At 58.9% G+C, this 26,879-nt stretch overlaps 2 protein-coding genes across 5 annotated transcripts; one reads left to right on the top strand and one right to left on the bottom strand.

Moving 5' to 3' along the window:
• Positions 1 to 10: 10 nt before the first annotated feature.
• Positions 11 to 11,656, top strand: ANO8 (anoctamin 8). 4 transcript variants are annotated; one of them, XM_031004461.3, is made up of 18 exons: positions 12 to 292; positions 1,057 to 1,167; positions 1,303 to 1,435; positions 1,615 to 1,753; positions 1,828 to 1,924; positions 3,471 to 3,587; positions 3,667 to 3,794; positions 3,893 to 4,054; positions 4,378 to 4,530; positions 4,631 to 4,757; positions 4,868 to 4,923; positions 5,051 to 5,125; positions 5,900 to 6,721; positions 7,003 to 7,194; positions 7,314 to 7,445; positions 7,538 to 7,648; positions 9,498 to 10,167; positions 11,003 to 11,656. In XM_031004461.3, the coding sequence occupies exons 1-18, from the start codon at positions 187 to 189 to the stop codon at positions 11,368 to 11,370; spliced, it is 3,699 nt and encodes a 1,232-aa protein (XP_030860321.1). In that variant the 5' UTR covers positions 12 to 186; the 3' UTR covers positions 11,371 to 11,656. The 4 variants fall into 4 exon arrangements, 3 of the variants coding, with proteins under 3 accessions (XP_063557163.1, XP_030860321.1, XP_063557164.1); XM_063701094.1 differs by having other exon boundaries at positions 13 to 292; positions 9,498 to 9,990; XR_010131912.1 differs by having other exon boundaries at positions 14 to 292; positions 9,498 to 10,834; positions 11,003 to 11,138.
• DDA1 (DET1 and DDB1 associated 1) lies at positions 11,564 to 25,676 on the bottom strand. The gene is made up of 5 exons (XM_004060263.5): positions 25,052 to 25,676; positions 20,568 to 20,648; positions 20,282 to 20,333; positions 18,859 to 18,920; positions 11,564 to 15,319 (listed from the first exon to the last, which is right to left on the bottom strand). Exons 1-5 carry the CDS (start codon positions 25,241 to 25,243, stop codon positions 15,209 to 15,211), a joined length of 498 nt encoding a protein of 165 aa, XP_004060311.2. The 5' UTR covers positions 25,244 to 25,676; the 3' UTR covers positions 11,564 to 15,208.
• Positions 25,677 to 26,879: the final 1,203 nt, after the last annotated feature.

Raw genomic sequence — 26,879 nt, 5'->3', positions numbered from 1 at the left:
AGAATCGAGGTTCGGCTCGGGCGGGGACGAGAAGCAGCGCTCGGGCGAGCGAGGACCGCGGCCGGCGCGGGCGGGCGCGGCCTTTGTCTCCTCCTCCCGCGCGCTCCGCGGCTGCACCGGCCCCATGAGCCCGCGGCTCCCCGTCGCCCGGGCCGTCCGTAGCCCCTGACCTGACCTGTCCTCGCCATGGCCGAGGCCGCCTCAGGCGCCGGGGGCACGTCCCTGGAGGGCGAGCGTGGCAAGAGGCCCCCGCCGGAGGGCGAGCCTGCAGCCCCGGCGTCCGGAGTTCTGGGTATGTGTGCGGCGGCTGGACCAGACAGGGTTGCAGGTGCCTGGGGAGCCCGCGTCAACTACACGGGGAGGAGGATCAGGGTCAAACGTAACCTGGCGTGGTGTCTGGACGAGGGGCCGGCTCCTCCCGGCACTGCGGCTGCGGCCCGGCGGGCGGGGCTGGGACGGTGCTTCGGGCTGGGGTCCCGGCGCGGAGACGCGGACACGCCCCTCCGAGATCCCCAGGCTTGGGCTGCGCCCTGCCACCCCCGGGCTGCGGGATCGCGGCGGGCCAGGGATGTGCTTGAGAGAGCCTCTCCGCGAAGAATACAGAATCATACGGTCCTGGGTTCAAATCCCAGCTTGACTGTGTGACCTTGGGCGCGTGACTTAAACGCTCTGGGCCTCAGTTTCCTCACCTGTGAAATGGGGGTAAGAACCGCACCTAGTCCCTGGGGCTGCTGCAAGGACGGCGCTGTCATAATGTGGTGAAGCGCTCAGGGCTGCTAGTGAGCGCCCCATCGATTGTGGTTTTGGAGGCGGAGCTGGGCCTCAAGAATGAGTAAGATTTGTAAGGGAGGATCTGGGGGGAAGGGCATTTCTGGAGGAAGGACTGGCTGGTACAAGGACGTGGAGGGAGGAAAATAAGCCAAGCCCAGAGCTCCCGGGGCCTTGAATGCCAGGCGGAGTGGTGAGGAGCCCTGGCGGGGGCCGGAGGAGCCAAGACTGGAGGCTGGGTCCGGATCCCAGAGTGGCCTGACCCGGGCCTGCTACGCCGCCCCCTAGATAAGCTTTTCGGAAAGCGGCTCCTGCAGGCGGGTCGCTACCTGGTGTCCCACAAGGCGTGGATGAAGACGGTGCCTACAGAGAACTGCGACGTGCTGATGACCTTCCCAGGTACCCAAGCCCGCCCGCCCGCCCGCCCAGTGCCCAGATGCGGCTCTCCTGAGCTCGGCTTCCCAGAGCGGGAATACGTAGGAGGCCTTGGGCCCCCTCGTGGCAGGAGCCATCGGTCCCTGTGCCCCTTGGCAGACACGACCGATGACCACACGCTGCTATGGCTGCTGAACCACATCCGCGTGGGCATCCCCGAGCTCATCGTGCAAGTCCGCCACCACCGCCACACGCGTGCCTACGCCTTCTTTGTCACCGCCACGTATGAGAGGCGAGTCCCCTGTCCCTGGCCTCTCGCTGAGCCTGCCACCCGGCTCCCCGCTCTACCGAGTGCCAACCATGCTATCCAGCCGCCCTGCGTTTGTCCCAAAGGCTGCCAGGTGCACCATCCTCAGCTCCAGGATGGTGGGCCGGGGCCTCCCTGTGAGCCCACCTCCGCCTTCTTCACAGCCTACTCCGAGGGGCCGACGAGCTGGGTCTGCGCAAGGCAGTGAAGGCCGAGTTTGGCGGGGGCACCCGCGGCTTCTCCTGCGAGGAGGACTTTATCTATGAGAATGTGGAGAGCGAGCTACGCTTCTTCACCTCCCAGGTGAGGCCGGCTCTGGGCCCCCGCATGCATCCTGTGCCTATGAGTTCCCTGAGCTCACGCCCTCTTCCTCGCAGGAACGCCAGAGCATCATCCGCTTCTGGCTGCAGAATTTGCGTGCCAAGCAGGGAGAAGCACTCCACAACGTGCGCTTCCTGGAGGACCAGCCAATCAGTGAGCAGGGCGGGGTCAACACCAATCACAGGCAGAGAGTTGGGTGGAGCTCTTCAAAGACAGCTTATCGGAGCAGGAGGGCGGGGCCCAGATCCAACCAGTCAGGGGTTGGCAAAGAGTTAAGAAACCAATGAGCTAAAGGGGTGTGGCCTTACCAAAAGGGTGGAGCTTATCTCCTGAGATGGGTGGAGCTCTGAGAGGACAGCTTATCAGGACAGGAGGGCAGGGCTTATGTCCAACCAGTTAGGGGTTGGCAAAGAGTTGGGAACCAATGAGCTGAGGGGGCGAGGCTTTGGCCAAAGGGTGGGGCTTATTTCTGGGAGGTGGGTCCAGGAGAGGCCCTTTTCTGGGTTTGGGATAAGGTGGAGGCAGGAACCGTGGACAGCACTCCACTTACAGAGTGGTGCGGCTCTGGGCGTTGGATTCCCCTCCAGGAAACTAGGCACCCAAGTTCACCTTCCGACAGCAAGTTTTTACCATTCCTCAGACGTTCGGGTCCACAAACTGAGCTTTATTTAAAGTAGGGGAACAGGCGCAGTGGCTCCCAGTACTTTGGGAGGTCCAGGCGGTAGCATCACTTGAGCCCAGGAGTTCGAGGTTGCAGTGAGCCATGGTAGCGCCACTGCACTCTGTCCAGCCTGGGTGACAGAGCGAGACCCTGTCTCAAAATAAACAAATAAATAAATAAAGTAAAAAATAAGGCCGGGCGCGGTGGCTGACGCCTGTAATCTCAGCACTTTGGGAGGCTGAGGCGGGCGTATCACGAGGTCAGGAGATCGAGACCATCCTGGCCAACATGGTGAAACCCCCATCTCTACTAAAAATGCAAAAATTAGCCAAGTGTGGTTGGCGCGCGCCTGTAGTCCCAGCTACTCGGGAGGCTGAGGCAGGAGAATCGCTTGAACCCGGGAGGCAGAGGTTGCAGTGAGCTGAGATCGCACTACTGCACTCCAGCCTGGTGACACAGCTAGACCCCGTATAAAAAAAAAAAAAAAAAAAAAAAAAAAAAAAAGCCGGGCGCGGTGGCTCACACCTGTAATCTCAGCACTTTGAGAAGCCGAGGCAGGTGGATCACTTGAGGTCAGGAGTTTGAGACCAGCCTGGCCAACATGGTGAAACCCCGTCTCTACTAAAATACAAAAATTAGCTGGGCGTGGTGGTGGGCACCTATAATCCCAGCTACTCCGGAGGCTGAGGCACGATAATCGCTTGAAGGTTGCGGTGAGTGGAGATCACGCCACTGCACTCCAGCCTGGGCGACAGAGTGAGACTGTCTCAAAAAAAAAAAAAAAAAAAAAAAAAAAAACATGGTTCCTCACCAGAACCCCACTCTCCCAGTTCCTTTACATTCTCCCCGCCTGCCCCTGCACCTACAATTTCTGAAGGAGAATCAGATCTTCTATCCGTCTAGAACTTCTCCCCTGGAAAAAGCTCTAGAGGTTTAAGAGCAGGCGAAAAGCTGTGACTTGGGTTTCAGACAAAGAGGGGCTAGCCAGGCTAGGCACAGGTGGAGGGGCGGGGATCACCTGTGCTCCTCCCTCCACAGTCCCCGAGCTGGCAGCACGTGGGATCATCCAGCAGGTGTTCCCTGTCCACGAGCAGCGTATTCTGAACCGCCTCATGAAGTCATGGGTGCAGGCCGTGTGTGAAAACCAGCCTCTAGGTGCTGCCTGGGCTGGGGGGTGGGAGGGAGTCCCAGCAGACAGGCAGGGGGTGACTGAGACCCACTTGTCCCCTGGCAGATGACATCTGTGATTACTTTGGTGTGAAAATTGCCATGTACTTCGCCTGGCTGGGCTTCTACACGTCGGCTATGGTATACCCAGCTGTCTTTGGGTCTGTCCTGTACACATTCACAGAGGCTGATCAGGTACTGGGCAGGGACCCTGCAAGGTCTGGGGGATCCAGAGGCGCCCTCCTTTCTGGACTGGCACAAACAATGACTCAACTCTTCTCTGCCACTCACAGACAAGCCGGGATGTTTCCTGCGTGGTCTTTGCCCTCTTCAACGTGATCTGGTCGACGCTGTTCCTAGAGGAATGGAAGCGGAGAGGGGCTGAGCTGGCATACAAGTGGGGGACGCTGGACTCACCTGGGGAAGCCGTGGAGGAGCCACGCCCCCAGTTCAGGGTCAGTTGGGGGCTGAGTCCAGGGTCATGGAGACAGGACAATGGTAAATGGTGGGGGGCACTGCAGGAGCAAAGGCAGAGAGGTGTGAAACAGGATTGTTTCATCAAAGAGGGTATGCCAAACCGAGGCGGGCTCTGTGTGCTCCCCAGGGGGAGGGGTGGAAGTTGGATTTGAGGGACTGGGAACAGTGCCCTAGGTGGGTGACCTGAGAGGGTCACCTCCGCATGATGGAGGGAAATTGAGTTCTGAGGATAGGGAGGGGTGCAGAAGGCAGAGGTGGCCCCTCTGAGCTCATGCTGGGCCCGGCCTTTGCCCACCATCAGGGCGTGCGACGTATCAGCCCCATCACACGGGCCGAGGAGTTCTACTACCCGCCCTGGAAGCGGCTGCTCTTCCAGCTGCTTGTGAGCCTCCCCCTGTGCCTGGCGTGCCTCGTCTGTGTCTTCTTGCTCATGCTTGGCTGCTTCCAGCTGCAGGTGACCCCCCATACCCCCACCCGCCCTGTCCTTGGTGCCTAGCTCCACCTTGGGCTGAGCCCTGCAGCTGGGATGAGCCCTGAACCCCCTTCTCCCGCAGGAGCTGGTGCTGAGCGTGAAGGGGTTGCCCCGTCTCGCCCGATTCCTGCCTAAGGTCATGCTGGCCCTGCTTGTCAGTGTGAGTGCCGAGGGCTACAAGAAGCTAGCCATCTGGCTCAATGACATGGGTATGGCCTGCCAGGGGGTCTCTGGGAGGAAGGTCTCCACTGCCCCTTGGGATCTCTGCCACCCTTGGGGGGACCGCGGCTGCCCCCTCACTCCCCCCCTTGGCCCCTAGAAAATTACCGGCTGGAGAGCGCCTATGAGAAGCACCTCATCATCAAAGTTGTCCTGGTGAGTCACCACCATCGGACAGGCAGGGGGACAACGGGGAAGCTGTGGCATCTGTATGGGGCACAAGGAAGGCTCCAAGGAGTCGGGTGGGGGTGCAGTGTGACCACCGCCTGCCTCCTTCCTGCAGTTCCAGTTTGTCAACTCGTACCTGAGCCTCTTCTACATCGGTTTCTACCTCAAGGACATGGAGCGCTTGAAAGAGGTGAGACCCCCGCCCCAGCGGCAGTCCCCCCTGCCCCCATGGCGGCCAGCGAGGGGCCAGACCCGGCACAAGGGGTCCAAGGGCTCTCCAGCCCCTCCCTCCCCTCCTCCATCCTTCTCTCCTGTCTGTCCGTCCGTTGTCCGTCGTCTGTGCGTCCTCTCTCTGCCTGTCGTCCCCCCATCTGTCCGTCCATCTGTCCGTCGGTCCCTTCACAGCTCCTGCTCGTCCTGTCCCTGTCCCAGAGCCTCGAGCGGCAGCTGCGGGCGGTGCTGGTCCCGCTCGCGGCCCTGCGGTTCCGCCTGCTCCTCCTCTCCCTCCGGGGCCTCCTGCTCGCGGCCCGGGCCAAAGTACGGGCAGGTGGCGAGCCCGTGGGTCCTCGCCGGGGTGGGCAGCGTGGCTGGGCTGGGGGCCTGGCGCGCCGAGCTGAGGGCGCATGCGCGGAGGGAATCTGGGGTCGGGGGGCGGCCAGCAAGCAGGTGCAGGAGGCTGGGGGCGCACGCGGCCCAGTGCACCGACAGAGCCCGCGGTGGGGTGGAGACGCGCTGGGCCTGCCCGTGAGGTGGGCGAGGAGCGCTGCGCGTGCCAGGCTGTAGTTTGTGGCTGAGCGCTGGGGGCCTCGCATCGAGGCGCGTCCAAAGCAGCGGAGTTAGGAACCGGATTCGGCGGGTGTCTGGGCACGGTGCTCCGGCGGGGCGCCCAGGGAGGGTGAGTCCCCCGATCCCGGCGCTCCGCTTGCCCCCCACGCGCCTCTCTCCTTCCCCTTCCTGCCCCCAGATGCTGGCCACGCTGCTGATCACCCGCCAGTTCCTCCAGAACGTGCGCGAGGTCCTGCAGCCGCACCTGTACCGGCGCCTGGGCCGCGGCGAGCTGGGCCTGCGGGCCGTCTGGGAGCTGGCCCGAGCCCTGCTTGGCCTCCTGAGCCTCCGGCGCCCTGCGCCCCGCCGCCTCGAACCCCAGGCGGATGAGGGCGGGGGCGGCGGCAGCGGGGGCGGGGGCCGCAGGTGCCTCAGCGGGGGCTGCGGGGCGCCGGAGGAGGAGGAGGAGGCGGCGCTGGTGGAGCGGCGGCGGGCGGGGGAAGGCGGGGAGGAGGGGGACGGGCCTCCAGGGGGCAAGGAGGAGGACGAGGACGACGAGGAGGAGGAGGACGAGGAGGAAGAGGAGGACGAGGAGGAGGGCGAGGAAGGGGGCCTCCTGGACTGCGGGCTCCGGCTGAAGAAGGTCAGCTTCGCTGAGCGCGGCGCGGGGCGGCGTCGGCCCGGCCCAAGCCCGGAGGCCCTCCTGGAGGAAGGGAGCCCCACTATGGTGGAGAAGGGGCTGGAGCCGGGAGTGTTCACCCTGGCCGAGGAGGACGACGAGGCGGAGGGGGCTCCCGGCAGCCCTGAACGGGAGCCCCCGGCCATCTTGTTCCGCCGGGCCGGGGGCGAGGGCCGAGACCAGGGGCCCGACGGGGGCCCGGACCCGGAACCCGGCTCCAACAGCGATTCGACCCGTAGGCAGAGACGGCAGAACCGGTCGTCTTGGATTGACCCGCCGGAGGAGGAACACTCGCCCCAGCTCACCCAGGCAGAGCTGGAGAGCAGTATGAAGAAGTACGAGGTGAGGAGGGGGCGGGGCCTCGCAGGGGGCGGGGCCTCGCAGGGGACAGGACACACCGTCCGAGGGTGAAGGCCGTGGGGGTGGGAGTGGTGATAACAGGGCCATTGATGTTGGGATGCTGCAGGAGAGGAAGGCCTAGCCAGATACAGGAAGCCTCTGGACTGGCTGAGGATGGGGACAGGCCCTGGGTCCACATGGGATAATCTGAGGGAGGCGGTCTCAATGGGAGAAAGATTGTCCCAGGGAAGAGGCTTCCAGGTCTGAGGCCCGCCCACTCGCAGGACACGTTCCAGGACTACCAGGAGATGTTCGTGCAGTTCGGCTACGTCGTGCTGTTCTCGTCCGCCTTCCCCCTGGCGGCGCTGTGCGCCCTGGTCAACAACCTCATTGAGATCCGCAGCGACGCCTTCAAGCTGTGCACCGGGCTGCAGCGGCCCTTCGGCCAGCGCGTGGAAAGCATCGGCCAGTGGCAGGTGGGGGGAAGCCAAGAGCTCCGAGCTGAGGCCCAGAGGGAGCCCAGGTGCAGCTGGGAGGAGTCTGGGGTCTGGGGAGGCCGGCTGGACCCCGCCTGAGCCCTCCTGCCGCCCTGCAGAAGGTGATGGAGGCCATGGGTGTCCTAGCGATTGTGGTCAACTGCTACTTAATCGGCCAGTGCGGGCAGCTGCAGCGCCTCTTCCCCTGGCTGAGCCCGGAGGCAGCCATCGTGTCGGTGGTAGTGCTCGAGGTGGGGCCGGTGACAGGGGCGGGGGCAGCTGGGAGGCGAGAGGGCGGCCCCAGCGTCTGCAGCCTGCAGCCTCCTCTCTGCCACCCCTGCAGCACTTCGCTCTGCTCCTCAAGTACCTCATCCACGTGGCCATCCCCGATATCCCGGGCTGGGTGGCCGAGGAAATGGCCAAGCTGGAGTACCAGCGCCGCGAGGCCTTTAAGGTAGGGGGGCCAGGCTGGGCTCGGTTTTCTCATTGGTGGGGCTGCTGGTGGATCTCTGATCTTGGTGGCCAATTCCTTAGCGTAAGGGCAAATGCAGAGACTGCACAGAGCTGGGTATAATAATTAGTGCTCCCTGGCTGGGTGCAGTGGCTCACTCCTATGATCCCAGCGCTTTGGGAGGCCAAAGTGGGAGGATCGCTTGAGCCCAGGAGTTTGAGGCTGCAGCGAGCTATGATTGCGCCACTGCACTCCAGCCTGGGTGATGGAGCAAGACCCTGTCTCTAAAAAGAGTAATAATAAGCAATAATAACTAGTGCTCACAACGGGTCCAGTCGCTTCTGGAATCCTGGCAGCATCCAGCACGAGGCTGGCCCTTCAGAACCTTCAGCCATCCACCAGCTTGCCCGATTGCATCCTGTTAGGGGGCCAGGGACACAGCGGAGGCTTCCTAGAAGCGCAGCTTCTTCCGCATTCCTCAGAAAGCTACAGAATGGGCCAAGGAGCTCCCCAGTGCCTGCACAGGGAACATTCCTCGAGGATGACAATGTCCTTTGTCTGCACTGTCCCTGCAGCCTTTAGCTACAGGTGATAAGTGAGCACGTTGAAGTGGGGCTGCTGTGAGCGAGAAACTGAATTTCTATTTTATTGAACAGAGCCTCGCGTGGCTACCTGGGTATAGTCTGCTGCAGCCATAGTCCTTTTTGTTTTTTTGTTTTTTGTTTTCTTTGAGACAGAATCTCTCTCACTCTGTCATCCAGGCTGGAGTGCATGGAGTGCAGTGGCACAATCTCGGCTCACCGCAATCTCCACCTCCCAGGTTTAAGCAATTCTCATGCCTCCCAAATAGCTGGGATTACAGGCATGTCCCACCACGCCTGGCTAATTTTTCTATTTTTAATAGAGATGGGGTTTCACCATGTTGGCCAGGCTGGTCTCCAACTCCTGACCTCAAGCAATCTGCCCACCTCCCAAAGTGCTGGGATTATAGGCGTGAGCCACCGTACCCAGCCTGCAGCCACGGTTCTGTCTCTTGCCTGTTCTCTGAGAAGCAGGGGATCAGTTGAGGCTCAGGATTGGTTTCCACTTTACCAATTCCTAAGACGCTGTCTGGCACACAGCCGGGGACAGAGTTGATGGCCAGTGAATGTTTGTTTTCTTTTCAATTCCCAGAAAGTACCGGCGTGGGTCCAGGGATTCATTCAGTTGCACCCAATAAGCCTCGGAATCTCTCTCCAGTTCCCCAGAGAACCTCAGTGTGGGCCCAGAGATGAAGTTGGCGCCCAATACGCTTTTTTTCTTTTTCTCTTTTTTGAGACAGTCTCGCTTTGTCCCCAGGCTGGAGTGCAATGGCACAATCTCAGCTCACTGCAACCTCCGTCTCCTGGGTTCAAGCGATTCTCCTGCCTCAGCCTTCCGAGTAGCTGGAATTACAGGCATGTGCCACCATGCTCAGCTAATTTTTATATTTTTGGTAGAGACGGGGTTTTGCCATGTTGTCCAGGCTGGTCTCGAACTCCTGGCCTCAAGTGATCCGCCCATCTTAGCCTCCCAAAGTGCTGGGATTACAGGCACAAGCCACTGCGCCCAGCCCCAATAAGCATTTAAGCCTCCCTCATTTCCACAGAGAGGCTGAACATGTATCTGGGAATGCAGCTGGCACCCAGTAAGTGATTGGCTCTCTCCCACTTCTGCAGAGAGCCCCCATTGTGGGTGCAGGGATACAGTTGGAGACTAATAAGCATTTAAGTCTCCCCTACTTTTGCAGAGAGCCCTGGCATGCACCAGCCTCAGCTGGCACCCGCTAACACCCTTTCTTCTTAGTCCTGTAACGGCTTGGCTCTACCTGCAGAGACACGAGCGCCAGGCCCAGCATCGCTACCAGCAGCAGCAGCGCAGGCGGCGGGAGGAGGAGGAGCGACAGCGCCATGCGGAGCACCATGCCCGGCGGGAGCATGACTCTGGTGGCCGAGAGGAGGCGAGGGCCGAGGGCTCTGGGCTGGACCCTGCCACCTCCTCCGAGAAGGCCTCTGCCAAGGCCAAGGGCAGCACTGCGGGTGGCCATGGGCCTGAACGGCCCAAGCGCCCAGGGTCCCTGCTGGCACCCAACAACGTCATGAAGTTGAAGCAGATCATCCCACTGCAGGGCAAATTCCTCTCGTCGGGGGCCACATCCTCACTGGCTGCTGCAGGGGCCGGAGCCACCACCCGGCCTCCCCCTGCCCAGTCACCCACAGGCAGCGACACCCGCCTGCCTGCCTTCCTCAGCTTCAAGTTCCTCAAGTCACCGGAGACCCGGCGGGACTCTGAGCGCAGCCACTCACCGCCCAAAGCCTTCCACGCTGGCAAGCTCTTCCCCTTTGGTGGCACCCGGGCTGAGCCTGGGTCCAACGGGGCGGGCGGGCAGGCCCGGCCAGATGGGACCCCCAGCAGTGGCAGCAGCCGGGTTCAGAGGAGTGGGCCAGTGGACGAGGCCCTGGCTGAGGAGCTGGAAGCCCCCCGGCCCGAAGAGGAAGGCTCAGGTCACAAGCTTTAACTCGGGGGTGGGGACGCCGGGCCGGCTTTGGGGATAGGGTAGGGTGGCCAGGCCTGGGGAGAGGGGCTGAAGGGGACAGAGGAAGCCCGGTCTTAGGTCCTGGTGGGGACCTGGGTCAGTGGTACATGGAGCCTCTCAGTTAAAGCCTGCTTAGTATCTCCAAGGCCTTTGTTAGCCTGGAGCCCCGTGCCTGACCCCCCCCCAGGGAGGGATGCCAAAGCCCCTTGTCCCAGGACTGCACCCAGGGACCCCCCAGCATGCTCCGGTGCCAGGAGAGATGAGGGAGGCCTGTTTCCCAACCAGCCCACCCTTCTCCTGCTCCAGCTCACTCTTCGGGGGGACTTGACCCCCCAGGCCTCTATGCAAATCCACACCCTGCAGCCCAGCTGTTCAGGAAGGCCTTCCTCGAGGTGGGGCTGGGGCTGCCCACCCAGGGAGCTCCCACATGTGCTGAGCAGAGGTGCAGGCCTCACCCCTACCCTCCCACCCCCACCACCTCCCCTGCCCCAATCCCAGCCTGGGCTCCAGCAACCCCATTCCCAGGGAGCCCAACAGGTGGCAGCTGCAGCACAAGGGCCATAGGTCAGAAGCCAGAGGGACTTCCTCAAACTGTCATCCCCCTGTGACCGGCAGGGGCCGTGCCCAGAGGCAGGGTATGCACCGGAAGCCGCCCAGGGGGCCGCCCCACCTCAGTCTCTGATCAGAAGCAATAAGGCCTTTATGTGCCTGGATGCCCGGGAGGGAGTGCGGGCAGGGTCGCCAGCCCGGCGGGGTCCGGCGGGGGCGGCATCCCCCCGGAACGGCCCCTCTCGCCTCCGCAGGGACAGCGCTGGCCCCCGTGGGCGCCCCTGCCCTCCGCACCCGCCGCAGCCGGAGCCCCGCGCCGCCGCCGCCAATGCCGCTGCCCCGGCCCCCGACACCGCCCGCCGGCTGCTGGCAGTGGGACGGGCCCTGGGGCTGCGGGGGCGAGGGTGCCGCCCCCCGCCAGACCCTGGCCGCTGCCGAGTGCCCACCCTGTGCCATGGCCGGGCCCCCACCCGCCCCCCAGCCCCTGCCGGGAGACGCCAGCTTTTACAGCCTCCCGCCCCCACCGCTGCCGCCCACCTCGGATCCCCTCGAGACCCCAGCGCCCTCCCCTAGCCCCAGCCCCAGCCCCCAGGCCGTGTGCTGGCCGAGCGGCTGGCATTAGCTCTACCCGCCCTGCCTTCTCTTCTCATATGCAATATCAGTCATTCACAGGGGCGGCCGGTCCCCAAAATGCAAAATGCGCTTCAGCCCCCGAGGGCCCCCAGTATTGGCCGGTGCCCCCCATCTGCCGTTTTCCTTTCCAAACGAAAGGAAACCCACAAATCCAACAGAAAACACACACACACACACACACACACAGAATAGGCGATTATTTATTTGTTTTTAATTTATTTTGTCATATTTTTGTAAAACGGCAGAAATGCAATAAAAACTATATTTCAACAGTGCCCGAGGTCAGAGCAGTGGAAAAGGGAGTGGGGGTGGGGGAGTCTGGGTGGCTGGGGCCTAGGTTGGGAACCCCCCTCCCCCCATCCTGGTACAGGCTGGCTTGACCCGTGGGGGCCTCCTCCCAAAAACTGGGTCTCGGCCACAGATGGAAAACTCCAGGCTGCGCCGCCTCTGAGACGGCCCAGATTTGGAGGCCAACTTCAGCCCTGGCTTCAGCCACTAGACAAAGGAAGGAATCTCTAAGTGCTGAAAAGAGGCGACAATGTGTGCACAGGCCCCAGTCCTGAGTAAGACTCCTTCTCAAAGAGGACAGCGCGGTGGTTTGCAAGACGTGGCCCCTTCTGGCACACCTGCCTCCTGGAACATCGTCTGGGGAGCCAGAGACAGTGGGAAGAGCTTGTGGCATGAACATCAGAAGGCACCTGGCACCTGAGCCTCCTGCAGTCCCCGACTTGTGATACTGAGAGAATGGCACATTTGGGTGTCCCCAGGACACGGGGTGGCATTGGGATGCAGCAGGGATGTCCCACTGTGGGACGGACATCAGACCCAAGTCACTGGGACTCTGTTGTATGACTCAGGAACAGGAACGTGGTCTCTCAGACCCTCACATTTTTCAGGAAGAGGACAAATGTGTCCACATCCAAAGGCTTAAGGCTCAGAGACCAACATGGCCATGCTGCAGGGCTGGGCCAGTGTGAGCAAGGGGCCCTTTGGGAGGCTGTGGAGAAGTCAGAGTTCACTGGAGGCAGGAGAACAGCCTGTGCAAAGGCAGAGAAGGTGGAAGGCAGTTTGGGGGAACAGTGGGGTAAAGGGGACCCCAAAGGCAGGAGGGGTAGGCAGAGGCCGGCTCAGGGGCCCAGCGTCCTCCCACAGGCAGTGGGAGCTACACAGGGTATGTGTGCCAGGTGGGGCATGTCCCGACAGACCCAGGGGTTCTAGGGGGAGGCCACAGGGAGGCAAGCTGGGGCACAGCCCTCAGACCCCAAATGAGGGAGCTGAGGTAGGGGAGGGGAAGGAGGTGCCCGCCCAGCAGCCCTGCAGAGCCACGGGCAGACAGCACAGGCAGGAGACACTCAAAGCAGAAACTGGGAGCTGGAGAGGTCTAGACAGGCCGAGGGGAAAGGCGGGAATGCCCCCTGCTCCCACTCTGGCCCCTGGTCTTGGAAGCTGAAGTCCCACCATCTCAGTCATTCACAGATGGACACCGCAGGCCTGCCCAGGTCACACGAACCCTGGGGACTGGGACTCCCCAGCTGGCCTGGGAGCCTCCAGCCGGACCCGGCACCACCGACCGCAGTCAAGTGTGCATTTCCTGACCACCTGCCCTGTGACCACATGGTCCCTGTAGCACCGTCACTGTGGTGTAGACACTGCCGGGAGCTGGGAGGTACAGCTGGGTGGCTGTGCTGTGCCTGGGCCTGGTCAGCCACTCCTTGTGTAGGACAGGAGCCCACCCTGGCACTCTCCGTCCTTGGGAGAGATGGGCCGCCTAGGCCCGAGGGTCTGACACAGGCAGGGCCCTCCACAGTGGAATCTGGGGCAGGCGGACCCTCCATAGCCCGGAGTGTCTGCTAGCTCTGTGGCCCAACCCCACACCATCCCAACGCCCTCAGACTCAGCTCTCAAAACAGAGACCTCTGCCAGGCACGGTGGCTCACGTCTGTAACCCCAGCACTTTGGGAGGCTGAGGAAGGTGGATGACTTGAGCCCAGGAGTTTGAGACCAGCCTGGGCAACATGGTGAAACCCTATCTCTACAAAAAATTTTTAAAATATTAGCCAGGCAGCCGGGTGCGGTCACAGCACTTTGGGAGGCCCAGGCAGGCGAAGCACCTGAGGTCAGGAGTTCGAGACCAGCCTGGCCAACATGACAAAACGCCGTCTCCACTAAAAATAGAAAAATTAGCTGGGTGTAGGGGCGCACGCGTGTAATCCCAGCTACTCAGGAGGCTGAGGTAGGAGAATCACTTGAACCTGGGAGGCAGAGGTTGTAGTGAGCTGAGATCTTGCCACTGCACTCCAGCCTGGGAGACACAGCGAGACTCCATCTCAAAAAAAAAAAAAAATTAGCCAGGCATGCTGGTGTGTGCCTGTGGTCCCAGCGGCTTGGAAGGCTGAGGTGGGAGGAAGGCTTGAGGTCGAGGCTGCAGTGGGCTGTGATTACACCACTGCACTCCAGCCTGGGCAACAGTACAAGACCCCAACTCAAACAAACAAACAAAACAAAACAAACAAAAGAAAACTGAGACCCCCACCACCACCAGTGGGGGCAAGAAGGGGAGAAGCGGTGTTCCCCCAGCCCCAGGCTTAGTGGTCAGGGCCACAAACCTTCTGCCCAGAGCCCGAACACCCCCTACATACCCAAGCTCAGCCCCAAACCCAGCCCAGCTGGCGGAAGAGGGGTCCCCATGAGCGGCCATGGCACATGCCAACTGCCAGCTGCCAACCTTCTGTACACCTCCTCTATGACCCAGCAAGGGTGAGGCCACCACCTAGGACAGCAAGACCGGCCAGATGCCGTCTGTACTGTCACCATGCCTCAGGGGAGCAGCAGAGGCCAGAGACCCCAGGCCCCCAGATGAGGCCGGCCATCTCTGCGGTGGCTGACAGGTGCGCTGCCCTGCTTGGCAGTATCCCAGGCAGGGGGCTGACCCCGCTCCATCCTTGGCACCATGGACCGTCTCTCAGGAATGACCTGTCCTTGGGGTCACCTTGACAGGAGAGGCAGAGGGGATGGTCCAGGCAGGTCTTGGCCTTGAACATGGTGGCCTCAGCAAGCCCACGAGAGAATCCAGCCGGTCCTGGGGCCCCTGGCGTGGGGGGCCCTTCTCACTCCTCTTGGTGACAACAGGGATGACTCCCAGGGGCTCCGTCCTCTGCAGCCAAGGTGTGTGGAGCAAAGACGCGAGGTCAAGTAGGAAAGACCCTTTTATTGGGGTGGACACGGAGCACGCACTAGTCCATGATAAAAATAAAATGACTCAAGAGAAAGATCCCAAGGGCCGACTTCTCCCCAACGTGCGCACACGCTGAGTGAGGTCTGGGCATGGGAGAGTTCCGGGCGAAGCGTGGGACAAGACCGAGTCTCAATGGCCTGGACCGGTGTTGCGGGGGAGAAGGCCACTCGGCTGTCCTGGTGGGTCAGGCCACCCCGGGCCCGCCCCTGTCGCCCGGCCACAGTAAAGCCCCCACTAGAGACTCTCACAGACACACTCTGGTTCTCTGGAGAACTGGGGGCAGGAATCGGGGAACTGGCCCGATGGAAGGCGGGGGTCCGGGGGACAATGTTGTTTTTTTTAAAAAGCATCTACCAACATCACACTACTGGGTCTGATGTCCCCTTTAACCAACGCTTGATACAGGTTACAGCATAAATAAAAACTCAAGGAAAATAAATACATCGGCTCCTATGAGGTTGGAAGTGGTGTGGACGCAGGGTGTGGATGGGCCGGCAGGGAGGCGGGCGGGCGGGGTGCTTACACATGGCGGGCAGGCGGGTGGGCGACCGAGGAGCAGACCTGGCAGGAGGCGCCTGTGGAGTTGAGAGTCTTAAGTGTCCTCGTGCATGTCTGGGCTGTCGGTCCGCGCCACCTTGCGGGGAGGTGCGGAGCTCTCGCCTTCCAGCTCCACTTGCTCCTGGTCTCTCTTCTTGGCAGCGTTCTGGGGGACAGGGAAAAGAGAGGGGCTGTGAGTCTTTTTTTTCGGACAGCCTCAACCTTCTGGGCTCAAGCAATCCTCCCAGCTCAGCTTCTGGAGTAGCTAGGACTACAGGCACATACCACCACGCTTAATATTTTTACTTTTGGTAGACATGGGGGTTTCACTATGTTGCCCAGCCGGAGGCTGAGAGTCTTCACGTGGGTGAAGCTCCCAGAGTCATAATGCCAGCCCAGGCCCCTGCAGCAGCATCACAGAGGTAGGCCTGGAGTACAGTGGGGGGCCCCAGGGTCCCTGGCTAGGCAGCCCCTCCTACCACCAGGACCTGCCCCACTAAGCCCTGCCCAGAGCACTTTCTGGACCCATGCCTGGTGATAGACAGGTGTTTCCTGGCACCCGGAGGAGTCACCCCCACCACATGCAATGACCCACACAGGGCTGGTTTCTGAAGCACTCAGAGGAGCAATCCACCCAGCCTGGAAATAAAGGGCCTTTGGAAGCCACTGGGGATGCCGCACATCAACGCAAGAGAGAAGCACACGTCTCATTCCCCGCTGTGGAAACCAAGTCCTGGGGGGCAGGAGAAGGGGTGGGGGTGGGCCCAGCAGCTTGGATTTTCAGAAGCAGTCACTTTGCCACAGAGTCCCCCGACCTTCCAACTTTGCGCAGGGTAGGCAGCCACCCACTGTTCAATGTTAGGTAAAAAAACAGAAACTTGCCGGGCGCGGTGGCTCATGCCTGTAATCCCAGCTACTCTGGAGGCTGAGGCAGAAGAACTGCTTGAACCGAAGAGGCGGAGGTTGCAGTGAGCTGAGATCACGCCACTGCACTCACTCCAGTCTGGGCAACAGAGAGACTCCGTCTCCAAAAAAAAAAAAAAAGGCCAGGCGCGGTGGCTCACACCTGTAATCCCAGCACTTTGGGAGGCCGAGGTGGGTGGATCACTTGAAGTCAGGAGTTCGAGACTAGCCTGGCCAACATGGAGAAACCCCGTCTCTACTAAAAATACAAAAATTAGGCCAGGCATGGTGGCTCACACCTGTAATCCCAGCATTTTGGGAGGCCAAGGCGGGTGGATCACCTGAGGTCGGGAGTTCAAGACAAGTCAGACTAACATCGAGAAACCCCGCCTCTACTAAAAATACAAAATTAATCAGGCATGGTGGCACATGCCTGTAATCCCAGCTACTCGGGAGGCTGAGGCAGGAGAATCGCTTGAACCCAGGAGGCGGAGATTACAGTGAGCCAAGATCGCGCCATTGCACGCCAGCCTGGGCAACGAGCAAACCTCCATCTCAAAAAAATAAATAAATAAAATAAAATAAATTAGCTGGGCATGGTGGTGCGTGCCTGTAATCCCAGCTACTCAGAAGTCTGAGGCAGGAGAATTGCTTGAACCTGGGAGGTGGAGACTGGGAGGAGGAGGTTACAGTGAGCCGAGATCACGCCACTGCACTCCAGCCTGGGTGACAGAGCAAGACCTCATCTAGGAAAGGAAAAAGGGGGAAAAAAAGGGGAAAAGCGGGGAAGGGCAGGGCAGGGCAGGGCAAAAGAAAATGAAAAACAAAAAAGAAAAAGAAGAAAAAATATCCCGTGTGCAGAGGCAGCCTCTGGGAAGGGAGCTGGGGCACCAGAAGCGGGAGGCGGGAGATGACTCTTCGCTGCAACTACACCCTCTTATTTTTATTTTTTAGAGACAGAGTCTGGTTCTGTTGCCCAGGCTGGAGTGCAATGGCACGATCATGGTTCACTGCAGCCTCAACCTCCTGGGTTCAAGCGATCCTCCCACCTCAGCCTCCTGAATAGCTGGGATTACAGGAACATGCCACAGCCAGCTAATTTGTTTTTTTTTTTTTTTTTTTTTTTTAGCGATGGAGTTTTGCTATGTTGCCTAGACTGGTCTCAAACTCCTGGCCTCATGCCATCTGCTTGCGTCAGCCTCTCAGGCAGTTCCGGGTGTGAATCACCACACCCAGCCACACCCTCACATGTTGCCTAGATTTCTTTTTTTCTTTTTTTGAGATGGAGTCTAGCTCTGTCGCCCAGGCTGGAGTGCACTGGTGCGATTTCGGCTCACTGCAAGCTCCACCTCCTGGGTTCACACCATTCTCCCGCCTCAGCCTCCCAAGTAGCTGGGACTACAGGCACCCGCCGCCACACCCAGCTACCTGGCTAATTTTTTGTATTTTTAGTAGAGACGGGGTTTCACCGTGTTAGCCAGGATGGTCTCGATCTCCTGACCTCATGATCCGCCTGACTCGGCCTCCCAAAGTCCTGAGATTACCGGCATGAGCCACCGCGCCCGGTCTAGATTTCTTTTTCTCTTGAGACCGCCCAGGCTGCAGTGCAGTGGCATGATCTTGGCTCACTGCAATCTCTGCCTCCCAGGTTCAAGCCATTCTTCTGCCTCAGCCTCCGGAGTAGCTGGGATTACAGGCATGCGCCACCACGCCCAGCTAATTTTTGTATTATTAGTAGAGATGGGGTTTCACCATGCTGGCCAGGCTGGTCTCAAACTTCTGACCTTGTGATCCGCCTGCGTAGGCCTCCCAAAGGGCTGGGATTACAGGTGTGAGCCACCACACCCAGCTGAGATTTTTAATCATGTGTACACATTTCACCATTCAGAAAAGATTTTTTGGTTGTTTTGTTTTTTTTTTTGAGATGGAGTCTCACTCTGTTGCCCAGGCTGGAATGCAGTGGCCCTATCTAGGCTCACTGCAAGCTCCGCCTCCCGGGTTCACACCATTCTCCTGCCTCAGCCTCCCAAGAAGCTGGGACTACAGGCGCCCACCAGCATACCTAGCTAATTTTTTTTGTATTTTTTAGTAGAGACAGGGTTTTACTGTGTTAGCCAGGATGGTCTCAATCTCCTGACCTCGTGATCTGCCCACCTTGGCCTCCCAAAGTGCTGGGATTACAGGCATGAGCCACCTCACCCGGCCTTTTTTAATTTTTTTGAGACAGTCTTGCTCTGTCAACAAGGCTGGAGTGCAGTGTTGCAATCTCGGCTCACTGCAACCTCTGCCTCCCTGGTTCAAGCGATTCTCCTGCCTCAGCCTCCCAAGTAGCTGGGATTACAGTCACGTGCCACCACGCCCAGCTAATTTTTGTATTTTTAGTAGAGACGGGATTTCCCCATGTTGGCCACGATGGTCTCGATCTCCTGACCTCGTGATCCGCCCACCTCAGCCTCCCAAAGTGCTGGGACTACAGGCATGCATCACCACACTCGGCCTCAGAAAATATTCTATCTAGTTCATACCAATACAGTCTACCTAATGCCAGAGCCATGGAAAGCTGAGCCTGGCGGCTGCTTGGGCCTGGCCTCCAGCCTCCTGAGCACTGGTGTCCTGTGGCCTCTGCACAGCGGTTCCCTCCACTGGAACGCTCTTCCCTCTCCTGGATTGCCCAGGGCACTCCTACCCAGCCCTCAAGGCCCTGCTCCAATCACTAGAGTCCTTCCTGTGCTCAGAAGCCCCTGCCAGGTGCCCAGTCTCTGTCCACCCACAATCCCTGCACCAGAGCCCTGTGGGCCTCACCTTTTTGTCCCATTGCTGATGCAGGTAGCGCAGGAGGATGTTTGTCTTTTCTGTCACGATGACTAAGGAGGAAAGATAGAGAAAGTCGCAGACGCCTCCCCTCCCCAGGCTCCTCCCCTGACACTGCCCTGGGAGGTCTTTTTGGGGCTGGAACTCAGTACCCCCAACTCCAGAGATCTCCAAAAGTCCCATGTTTTTGCTTCTGAGCACACTCGCAGCTACTCCCAGAGGCCTGAGCCAGCTGCTTTCAGGGTCCCGGCTCCCTGCAAGGGATTCCACCCTTGGTGGGGGACCAAGCCCCGCCACTGAGACTCTCATGCCTATGTTTCTCCCAGGCTGACTAGGAGCACATACCGCATATCTATGCCCAGTGACCACACAGTCCCACCCCACAGACTCCAGATGGATAAATGCTTTAAGAGCAGGGTCTCACTCTTGTCACCCAGGCTGGAATAATCATAGCTCACTGCAGCCTGGAGCTCCTGGGCTCAACTGATTTTCTCACCTGGGACTATAGACGCATGCCACCACGCCCGGCTAATATATATATATATATACACGTATATATATGTGTATATATGTGTGTATATATACATGTATATATATACGTATATGTATACATGTATATATATATACGTGTGTGTATATATATGTATATATACGTGTGTGTGTATATATATGTATATATATACGTGTGTGTATATATATATGTGTATATATATATATATACATGGTTTTTGGTGAAACAGGGTCTAACTATGTTGCTCAGGCTGGTCTCGAACTCCTGGCCTCAAGCAATCCTCCTGCCTCAGCCTCCCAAAGTGCTGGGATTACAGGCGGGAGCTACCCCACCTGGTGTGGAGTCTTTTTGAACAGTTAAACTAAGACAGCAGGACCAAGTCCTCCTGTGCTGTGGGCCCCTTTGCCTGGACCCCCTTCCCATCACTGCCACCCAGGCTTGGCTGGATCCCCAGCCCAAGCCCCTGTAGCCCTCTGCTGCCTCTCTGCCCGATAGCACTTGTCTTAGAACCAGAGTTCTCGCTTGACCTCATCTGACAGGGAGGGGAAAGGACCAGTGAGTGGCAGATGAGGGACAACTTGGGGGCCCCTTTGGGCTGGCTGTGGATCCCAGTGTGTCCCAATCAAGAAACACCTGGGGAAAGCCTGGTTTCTGGCTGTCCCCAGGGGCTGGGAGTGGACAGGCATCCACGTGTGCATCCCCAGGCTGAAGCCCCCAAGGTCCCCCTCCTGTACCTCCCTGGAGGCCCTCCCTGACTTAACTGGATTCAGTAGCCAGCGTGTGAACCCAAGCCAAGTCTATGGCCTGGGCCGGGGTTGAAGATAACCTCCTCGTGCCACGCTGCAGTCACCAAACCCCGCCCCTCAGCAGCCAGAATGGGACAGACTGACAGTGGCCACTTACTCTGTTCAGACGGGTACTCGCGGGTGGGCAGGTAGACTGAGGGCCGTCGGTTCTGCAGGAGGGTTGAGAAGGGGTGGGTTAGGAGAGTGCATGGGCCTGGGGTCTTCTCATCCCTCCACTCAGCACCCACCCTTCAGTGCAGATTGGAAGACACTCAAGTATGTGGATGGGGCTGGGCTTGAAGATCGGCCTCTGTTCCAGCCAAGACCCCAATCGGGGGACACAAGCTGCCCCCAGGCCCCCTGGAAGTGCCCAATTCCTCCCAGCCCCAGGAACACGCACTCACCGAGGCTTTGCACACGGAGTCCGCGTGAAATCGACTAAAATTGCTTTTGTTGTAGACAGGCAGTCCTTTCAAAAAATCTGCCTAGAAGACATGGAAGATGGTACATGAGAAAACAGGCAAGGGCCGGCTCATCCCTGGAGCACCTGCAGGGTGACTGCTGGGTTCCTCCTTCCCACTATTCTTTGTAGTTCAAGTTTTCCAGAACACACCCTTGAGCTGGCTGCTGGATACACTGCTAGGACCACAGAAAAGTAACCAAGCCAGGCTATGTGCACATCCCCCACGGGATCCTCATGACAGCCCCCTAACTAGGTGAGAGGTGGGGAAATTGAGGCTGCAAGAGAACAGGCCACTGGTTAAAAGTCATACCGCAGTGGGCTCATGCCTGTAATCCCAGCACTTTGGGAGGCCGAGGCGGGTGGATCATCTGCGGTCAGGAGTTTGAGACCAGCCTGGCCAACATGGCAAAACCTCATCTCTACTAAAAATATAAAAATTAGCAGGGCATGGTGGTGTGCACCTATGATCCCAGCTACTCGGGAGGCTGAGGCTGGAGAATTGCTTGAACTCGGGAGGCAGAGGTTGCAGTGAGCCATGATTGTGCTACTACACTCCAGCCTGGGAGACGGAACCAGACTCTGTCTCAAAAAAAAAAAAAAAAAAAGCCATTTTCAATCCAACCCCGTGAGTGAGGTCTGGAGTGGGCCAGTGGTGGGACTGTCTGCTGCGAGTCTCTCCACATGGCTTGCCCTGAACGGGGCCCTCCTGAGCTCACTATGTATGATCTCCTGACCCAGTGGGGCAGGAGGTAGTGTCTCCCTATCAAAGGCAAGGACACCGAGGCAGAGAGGTCACCCAGTCTCAGTCAGAAAACCAGGGGGCTGATTTGAACCCACATGTACCCCACCTCAGAAGCCAAGCTCCTTCTCTTCATCACACGCCTGAAAAGCAAGGGCCAGAGCCCCTGAAAGCTACAGAGCTGGAAGGGAAGGCCATCCCCTGATGCCTGAGGCCCAAGAGAGCTGCCCTGGGAGAAGCTGCTATTCAGACAATTTCCCACCACCCTCTGGGACAGGCAGGAACAGCAGTGTCCCCAATTCTATGACATCCGGCCCCTCCTCTGCTGGTCCCTCTCGGGAAGCCGGAATGTGGCTGGGTGGGCCTCCCCTTCCCACCTGGGAGGCAGCCGTCACATCTGGATGACCTACTGCCCCAGGACCTATTCAAAGTCCCTCAAACCTGCCTCCCCTCCCACCCTAGGATGCCAGCCTCAGCTCAGCACCCAGCTCTGGGGCCAGCTTCATTCATTCAGCAAGGTCTTCTGGGGCCCTAGCAGGCACCAGGGCACTGGACTGAGCCACCATGGCCACGCGCCTGGCCTTGGGATGGTGTGGGGCAAAGAGCTGCACAGTGCACAGGAAGCGGCTGCAGGACAGGGTGCCTCGAGGGCGCAGTGTGAGGTGCAAGGCAGAACTCTGGCCCATTTAGGGGATAAAGGAGGGCTGCCCAGACGCAGGGATGCAGGCACTGAGACCTGAAGGGTGAGGAGGGGTCCCTGTCCCCCTTTGCAGCCCTGGCCCGGCTTGCCCCTGCTGGACTCCCATCACACACACCCTCTGCCACACACACCCTCTAGGAATGCCCCTCATGCCTCCATGTGGCGAATACCTGCTAACCTCCCCACCAGCTCCAACCCCCTCCCTGGCCCCTTTGTTCCCCTGACACTTCGGGAGCCTCTCCCAGAGCCTCCCTCACACCCCGGCGAGGTCATCTGTTTACATGTCCACCTCCCTGGCTGGACTGGTACCTCCCCAAGGGCAGAGGACAGGACAGGGCTGACTGAACCCTGGCCGGGCTCACACGGGGCCCGGTGGCTGAGTGGCGAGAGGTGCAGGTACCCCGGGCATTCTGCTCTCAATCCTGGCTCAGCCCGTCCCTGGTTGTGTGACCTGGGATGAGGGACTTCCCAGCCTCTGGGCCTCCCTGTGAAGAGACGCATTCCAACAGGGCCACCTCCCAGGGTTACTCTGAGTCATAAGACAACAAGGGGAATGCTTTGCACGGAGCTCCCTCGGGGGCAGCCTTTAGGATCAACATGTCTGCGTTGGACAAATGAATGAAGGCAGGGTATGTGCAGCCTTCCTGTCATGCTAAGCTGGAAAACAAGGCCTCCAGACATGGGGGGCAGGGGGTGGGGTAGGCCTCATCCCAGACAAATGCCAGCCACGGGTGGGCCCTCACAGGTGCCTCAGCAGACACGCACTGGACACCTGTGTGCCAGTCCCACTGCAGGTAGCCTGCCAGAGACCCAACAAAGAGATGAGAAAGAGAAGCAGTGCACTAATAGCAGAGAACTGGGGGCCCCCCAAAGTCAGGAATGGCCTCGATCACAGGAGGAAGAGTGTTCCAAGCAGAAAGAGCAGCAGGTGTAAAGGCCCTGGGGTAGCAGGAACCTGGAGTGTGAGGAAGTGAAAACAAGGCCAGGGTGGCTGAAGCTCACAGACAGAGTGGAGAAGAGAGTGGAGATAAGGTCATAGAGGTGGCCAGGGGGTGAGGAGGGGAGCCGCCAGGGTTCCTGGAGCATTTTATAGGCTAGAAAGTGGTATCATTGGATGCACATCTTTAAAAGCTCCTTCTGGCCGGGCGCAGCGGCTCACACCTGTACTCCCAGCACTTTGGGAGGCTGAAGCGGGTGGATCACAAGGTCAGGAGTTCAAGACCAGCCTGGCCAATATGGTGAAACCCTGTCTCTACTAAAAATACAAAAATTAGCCAGGCATGGTGGTGGGTGCCTGTAGTCCCACCTACTTGGGAGGCTGAGGCAGGAGAATGGCTTGAACCCAGGAGGCGGAGGTTGCAGTGAGCCGAGATCATGCCACTGCACTCCAGCCTGGGCGACAGAGCAAGACTCCATCTCAAAAGAAAAAAAAAAAATCTCCTTCTCAGGCCCCATGCAGTGACTCACACCTATAATACCAGCACTTTGGGAGGCTGAGGCAGGATCACTTGAGCCCAAAAGTTTGAGACCAGCCTGGGCAACATAGGGAATCCCCATCTCTCCAAAAAGTACAAAAATGAGCCTGGTGTGGGGATCTCTTGAGCCTGGGAAATGGAGACTGCAGTGAGCTGTGATCACACACTGCACTCCAGTTTGGGCGCCAGAGTGAGACCCTGACTCCAAAAAAAAAGTTCCTTCTAGTTCAGGTGAATTATGAACTGCCAAAGGGGTGAGAGCAAGGCTAGGAGACCAGGGAAGAAGCTGGGACAGGTATGCAGGTGGGAAGTGGCAGTACCTGCAACAGGGCGTGAAGCCATGGATGAATTCAGGTGTGTTCAGAAGGCAGAGACAATCTAATCCACTTATGATTGGCTGTAGGGATGAGACTGTACCAAGGTATCAAGGACAACACCCAGGCTTGGGGACCCGCACACTAGGAACCCACCTTCCCATTTCCTTCCTGAAAGGGAGTCTTCCTTTCATCCCCACCACATCCCAAGGACTGTGGATTGTGGGCTGGGACTCTGGGTCAGGGGACAAAGGAGACTTGAGGTATCTTGACCAAGCTTCCCATCACCCTTCCCAGCCCTCAGGATGCAAACTAATGGGGGCTGGGGAGAGGCTTTAGTTCCACTCTGAGGGTGGGTCACCATCCCACTTTTCAGGTGGGGAGACTGAACCCCGAAGAACCACCAGACCCAAATTCCAGGATGACTGAGGAACCCTGAAGGAATTTCAACCTTCCAACAGCCAGGTGGGGACGATCCACACTTCATAATGAGGGGGGACAGCTAGAAGAGAACGTCACTGGCCTCGAGTCACCCAGCTCATCTGTTGAGCATTCACTATCCTGAGTCCTTTACGACGTCAGTTACCTAAATTGTCACCACTCTAAGAGGTTCAGACTACTGCTACCCTCATTTCACAGGGACAATCCATGCGGATCGGAGATAAAAGTTTTTCATTCTTAGAGGCGGGTAAGGGCCCAGAATGGTGGAGGTGGGGTCAGGGCCCGGGGAACCGGGCCAATCGGCGATGTCGCACTTCCTTTGGCGACAAAGCCCTGCATATCGCAGTGCCAAGCCCCCTCCCCCGCCCCGGGGCCCAGGCCGGCCTCCCAAATTCTCCTGAACTGAAGAGATCCAGGTCCGGCGTGCTGAGAACGAGGCCAGACCAGGGGGTCTTACGGTACCCCATCCCCACCCCAGACGATTTCCGGGGGGAGCCGCAACCCGGAAATGAATGAGTTGTCAGGGCTTGGTATCCTGGATGGGGTCAGGGGTCGGAGAAGGAGTGGCAGTGGGATCAGCAGGAAGCTCTTGGTAGGGTCCGGGGGTCGAAGGTCACAGGTGAGTGGGAGGGGCGGGCCGGACCTGAAGGGACCGGGCAGAACGGAGAGGGGCCTAGGGGGATACTAGAGGTGGGTGAGACCACGGCGCCATTTTGTCTAGCAGAGGGGGAGTGGGGGCCTGGAGGCCATCCTCACCATCTTCTGTTTCCTCCGTCGCCGCCTCAGCCTCCACCGCCGCCACCAGAGCCGCCTTCTTAGCCGCCGCCTCACAGTAACTTCCAGCCACGGCACAGCCCACACTGATGGCGCCACCACCTCCCTGTCATTGGTGTGCAGTCTAGCCCCGCCCCCACATATGAGAGCTTTGCACGCTTCCATTGGCCGCATCCAGCTAACTCATGCGCCCATTGGTTGCCACGCCTCCTCCCATTGTGGTCAAGTTCGGTTGAAGAAGCAAAGCACCGCCCGGTACTTGGAAGCAATGAAAGTGAGATCCGGAAGTGGGCGGAGGCCTCCGCCGCGAAGTCTCTTGGGAGCTGTAGTTTACAGCTCCGCGAGGCTCTCTAGAGCTTTTGTGTGTCTGTGTGTTTTTAAGATTCGCGGCTCGGCCGGGTGCGGTGGCTCATTCCTGTAATCTTAGCACTTTGGGAGGCCGAGGCGGGTAGATCGCCTGAGGTCAGCAGTTCGAGACCAGCCTGGTCAGCATGGTGAAACCCCATCTCTGCGCTTGTAATTCCAGCTAGTAGGGAGGCTGAGGCAGGAGAATCACTTGAACCCGGGAGGCGGAGGTTGCAGTGAGCCGAGATCGTGCCATTGCACTGCAGCCTGGGCAACAAGAGCGAAAATCAGTCTCAAAAAAAAAAAAAGCAAGCCGGCCGGGCGCAGTGGCTCACGCCTGTAATCCCAGCACTTTGGGAGGCCGACGCGGGCGGATCACGAGGTCAGGAGATCGAGACCGTCCTGGCTAACACGGTGAAACCACGTCTCTACTAAAAATACAAAAAATTAGCCGGGCGTGGTGGCGGACGCCTGTAGTCCCAGCTACTCCGGAGGCCGAAGCAGGACAACGGCGTGAACCGTCAGTGAGGCGGAGCTTGCAGTGAGCTGAGATCGCGCCACTGCACTCCAGCCTGGCGGACAGAGGGAGACTATGTCTCAAAAAAAAAAAAAAAAAAAGGCGGGGCACGGTGGCTCACGCCTGTAATCCCAGCAATCCCAGCACTTTGGGAAGCCGAGGCGGGCGGATCACGAGGTCAGGAGTTTGAGACCAGCCTGGCCAACATGGTGAAACCCCATCTCTACTAAAATACAAAAATTAGCCGGGCGTGGTGGCGGGCGCCTGTCATCCCAGCTACTCAAGAGGCTGAGGCAGGAGAATCGCTTAAAACCAGAAGGCGGAGGTGTCAGTCAGCCGAGATTAAGCCACTACAGTCCAGTCTGGGCAACAAGAGCTAAACTCCCTCTCAAAAGGAAAAAAAAAAAAAAAAGACACAGGGGTCTCGCTATGTTTCCCAAGCTGGTCTCGAACTTCTGGCCTCAAGCAATCCTCCAGACTTGGCTTCCCAAAGTTCTGGGAGCCATCGTGCCAGCATCTTCTTGTGTTTATTACGTTTTTAAAGCAGCCCTAGAAGATAAGAACCATAACACTCCCTAGCTCCTCCTCGAGACCGTCTTGCTAAAACACCTCCCGTAACTCCCTAGTATTCAATCCCACCTTCTTGACCCCATTTATGGGCACCTGCGGTCTTCATTGCCCACCTGTGTCCTCACCTCTAACCAATTCCTTCTATGTCTGGGCTCTCCCAGACCTTGCCATTTCCTCCAAGACTTCCCTGACTGCATTCTTCAAAAAGGCAAGTCAGGTCCCTTCCCTGAGGTCCTACAGCCCTCACAATCCCCCTCCCAGCCCTGACACCTCTGTGTCCAAACTGCCTTCCTGACTTCCAGGGCAAAGAGTGGGCACCCAGCACACAGCAATTGCACAGTGAAGTTGCTAAGTGGAAGCTACTAAGTATTATTACTC

Source organism: Gorilla gorilla, chromosome 20 (genome assembly GCF_029281585.2).
Source record: "Gorilla gorilla gorilla isolate KB3781 chromosome 20, NHGRI_mGorGor1-v2.1_pri, whole genome shotgun sequence".
NCBI classification, from domain to species: domain Eukaryota; kingdom Metazoa; phylum Chordata; class Mammalia; order Primates; family Hominidae; genus Gorilla; species Gorilla gorilla.
The sequence above is the reverse complement of the archived record's forward strand: the minus strand, read 5'-3'. Positions and strand labels throughout refer to the sequence as shown.

Excerpts from the sequence above, each read along its gene's own strand:
- ANO8 (XM_031004461.3), top strand. The coding sequence starts at position 187 with ATGGCCGAGGCCGCCTCAGGCGCCGGGGGCACGTCCCTGGAGGGCGAG. Across the intron at positions 1,168-1,302 it reads CGTGCTGATGACCTTCCCAG|ACACGACCGATGACCACACG; the intron begins GTACCCAAGCCC and ends GCCCCTTGGCAG. Across the intron at positions 1,925-3,470 it reads CCTGGAGGACCAGCCAATCA|TCCCCGAGCTGGCAGCACGT; the intron begins GTGAGCAGGGCG and ends CTCCCTCCACAG.
- DDA1 (XM_004060263.5), bottom strand. The coding sequence starts at position 25,243 with ATGCGGCCAATGGAAGCGTGCAAAGCTCTCATATGTGGGGGCGGGGCT. Across the intron at positions 20,334-20,567 it reads ACTCCGTGTGCAAAGCCTCG|AACCGACGGCCCTCAGTCTA; the intron begins GTGAGTGCGTGT and ends ACCCTCCTGCAG. Across the intron at positions 15,320-18,858 it reads ATCAGCAATGGGACAAAAAG|AACGCTGCCAAGAAGAGAGA; the intron begins GTGAGGCCCACA and ends CCTGTCCCCCAG.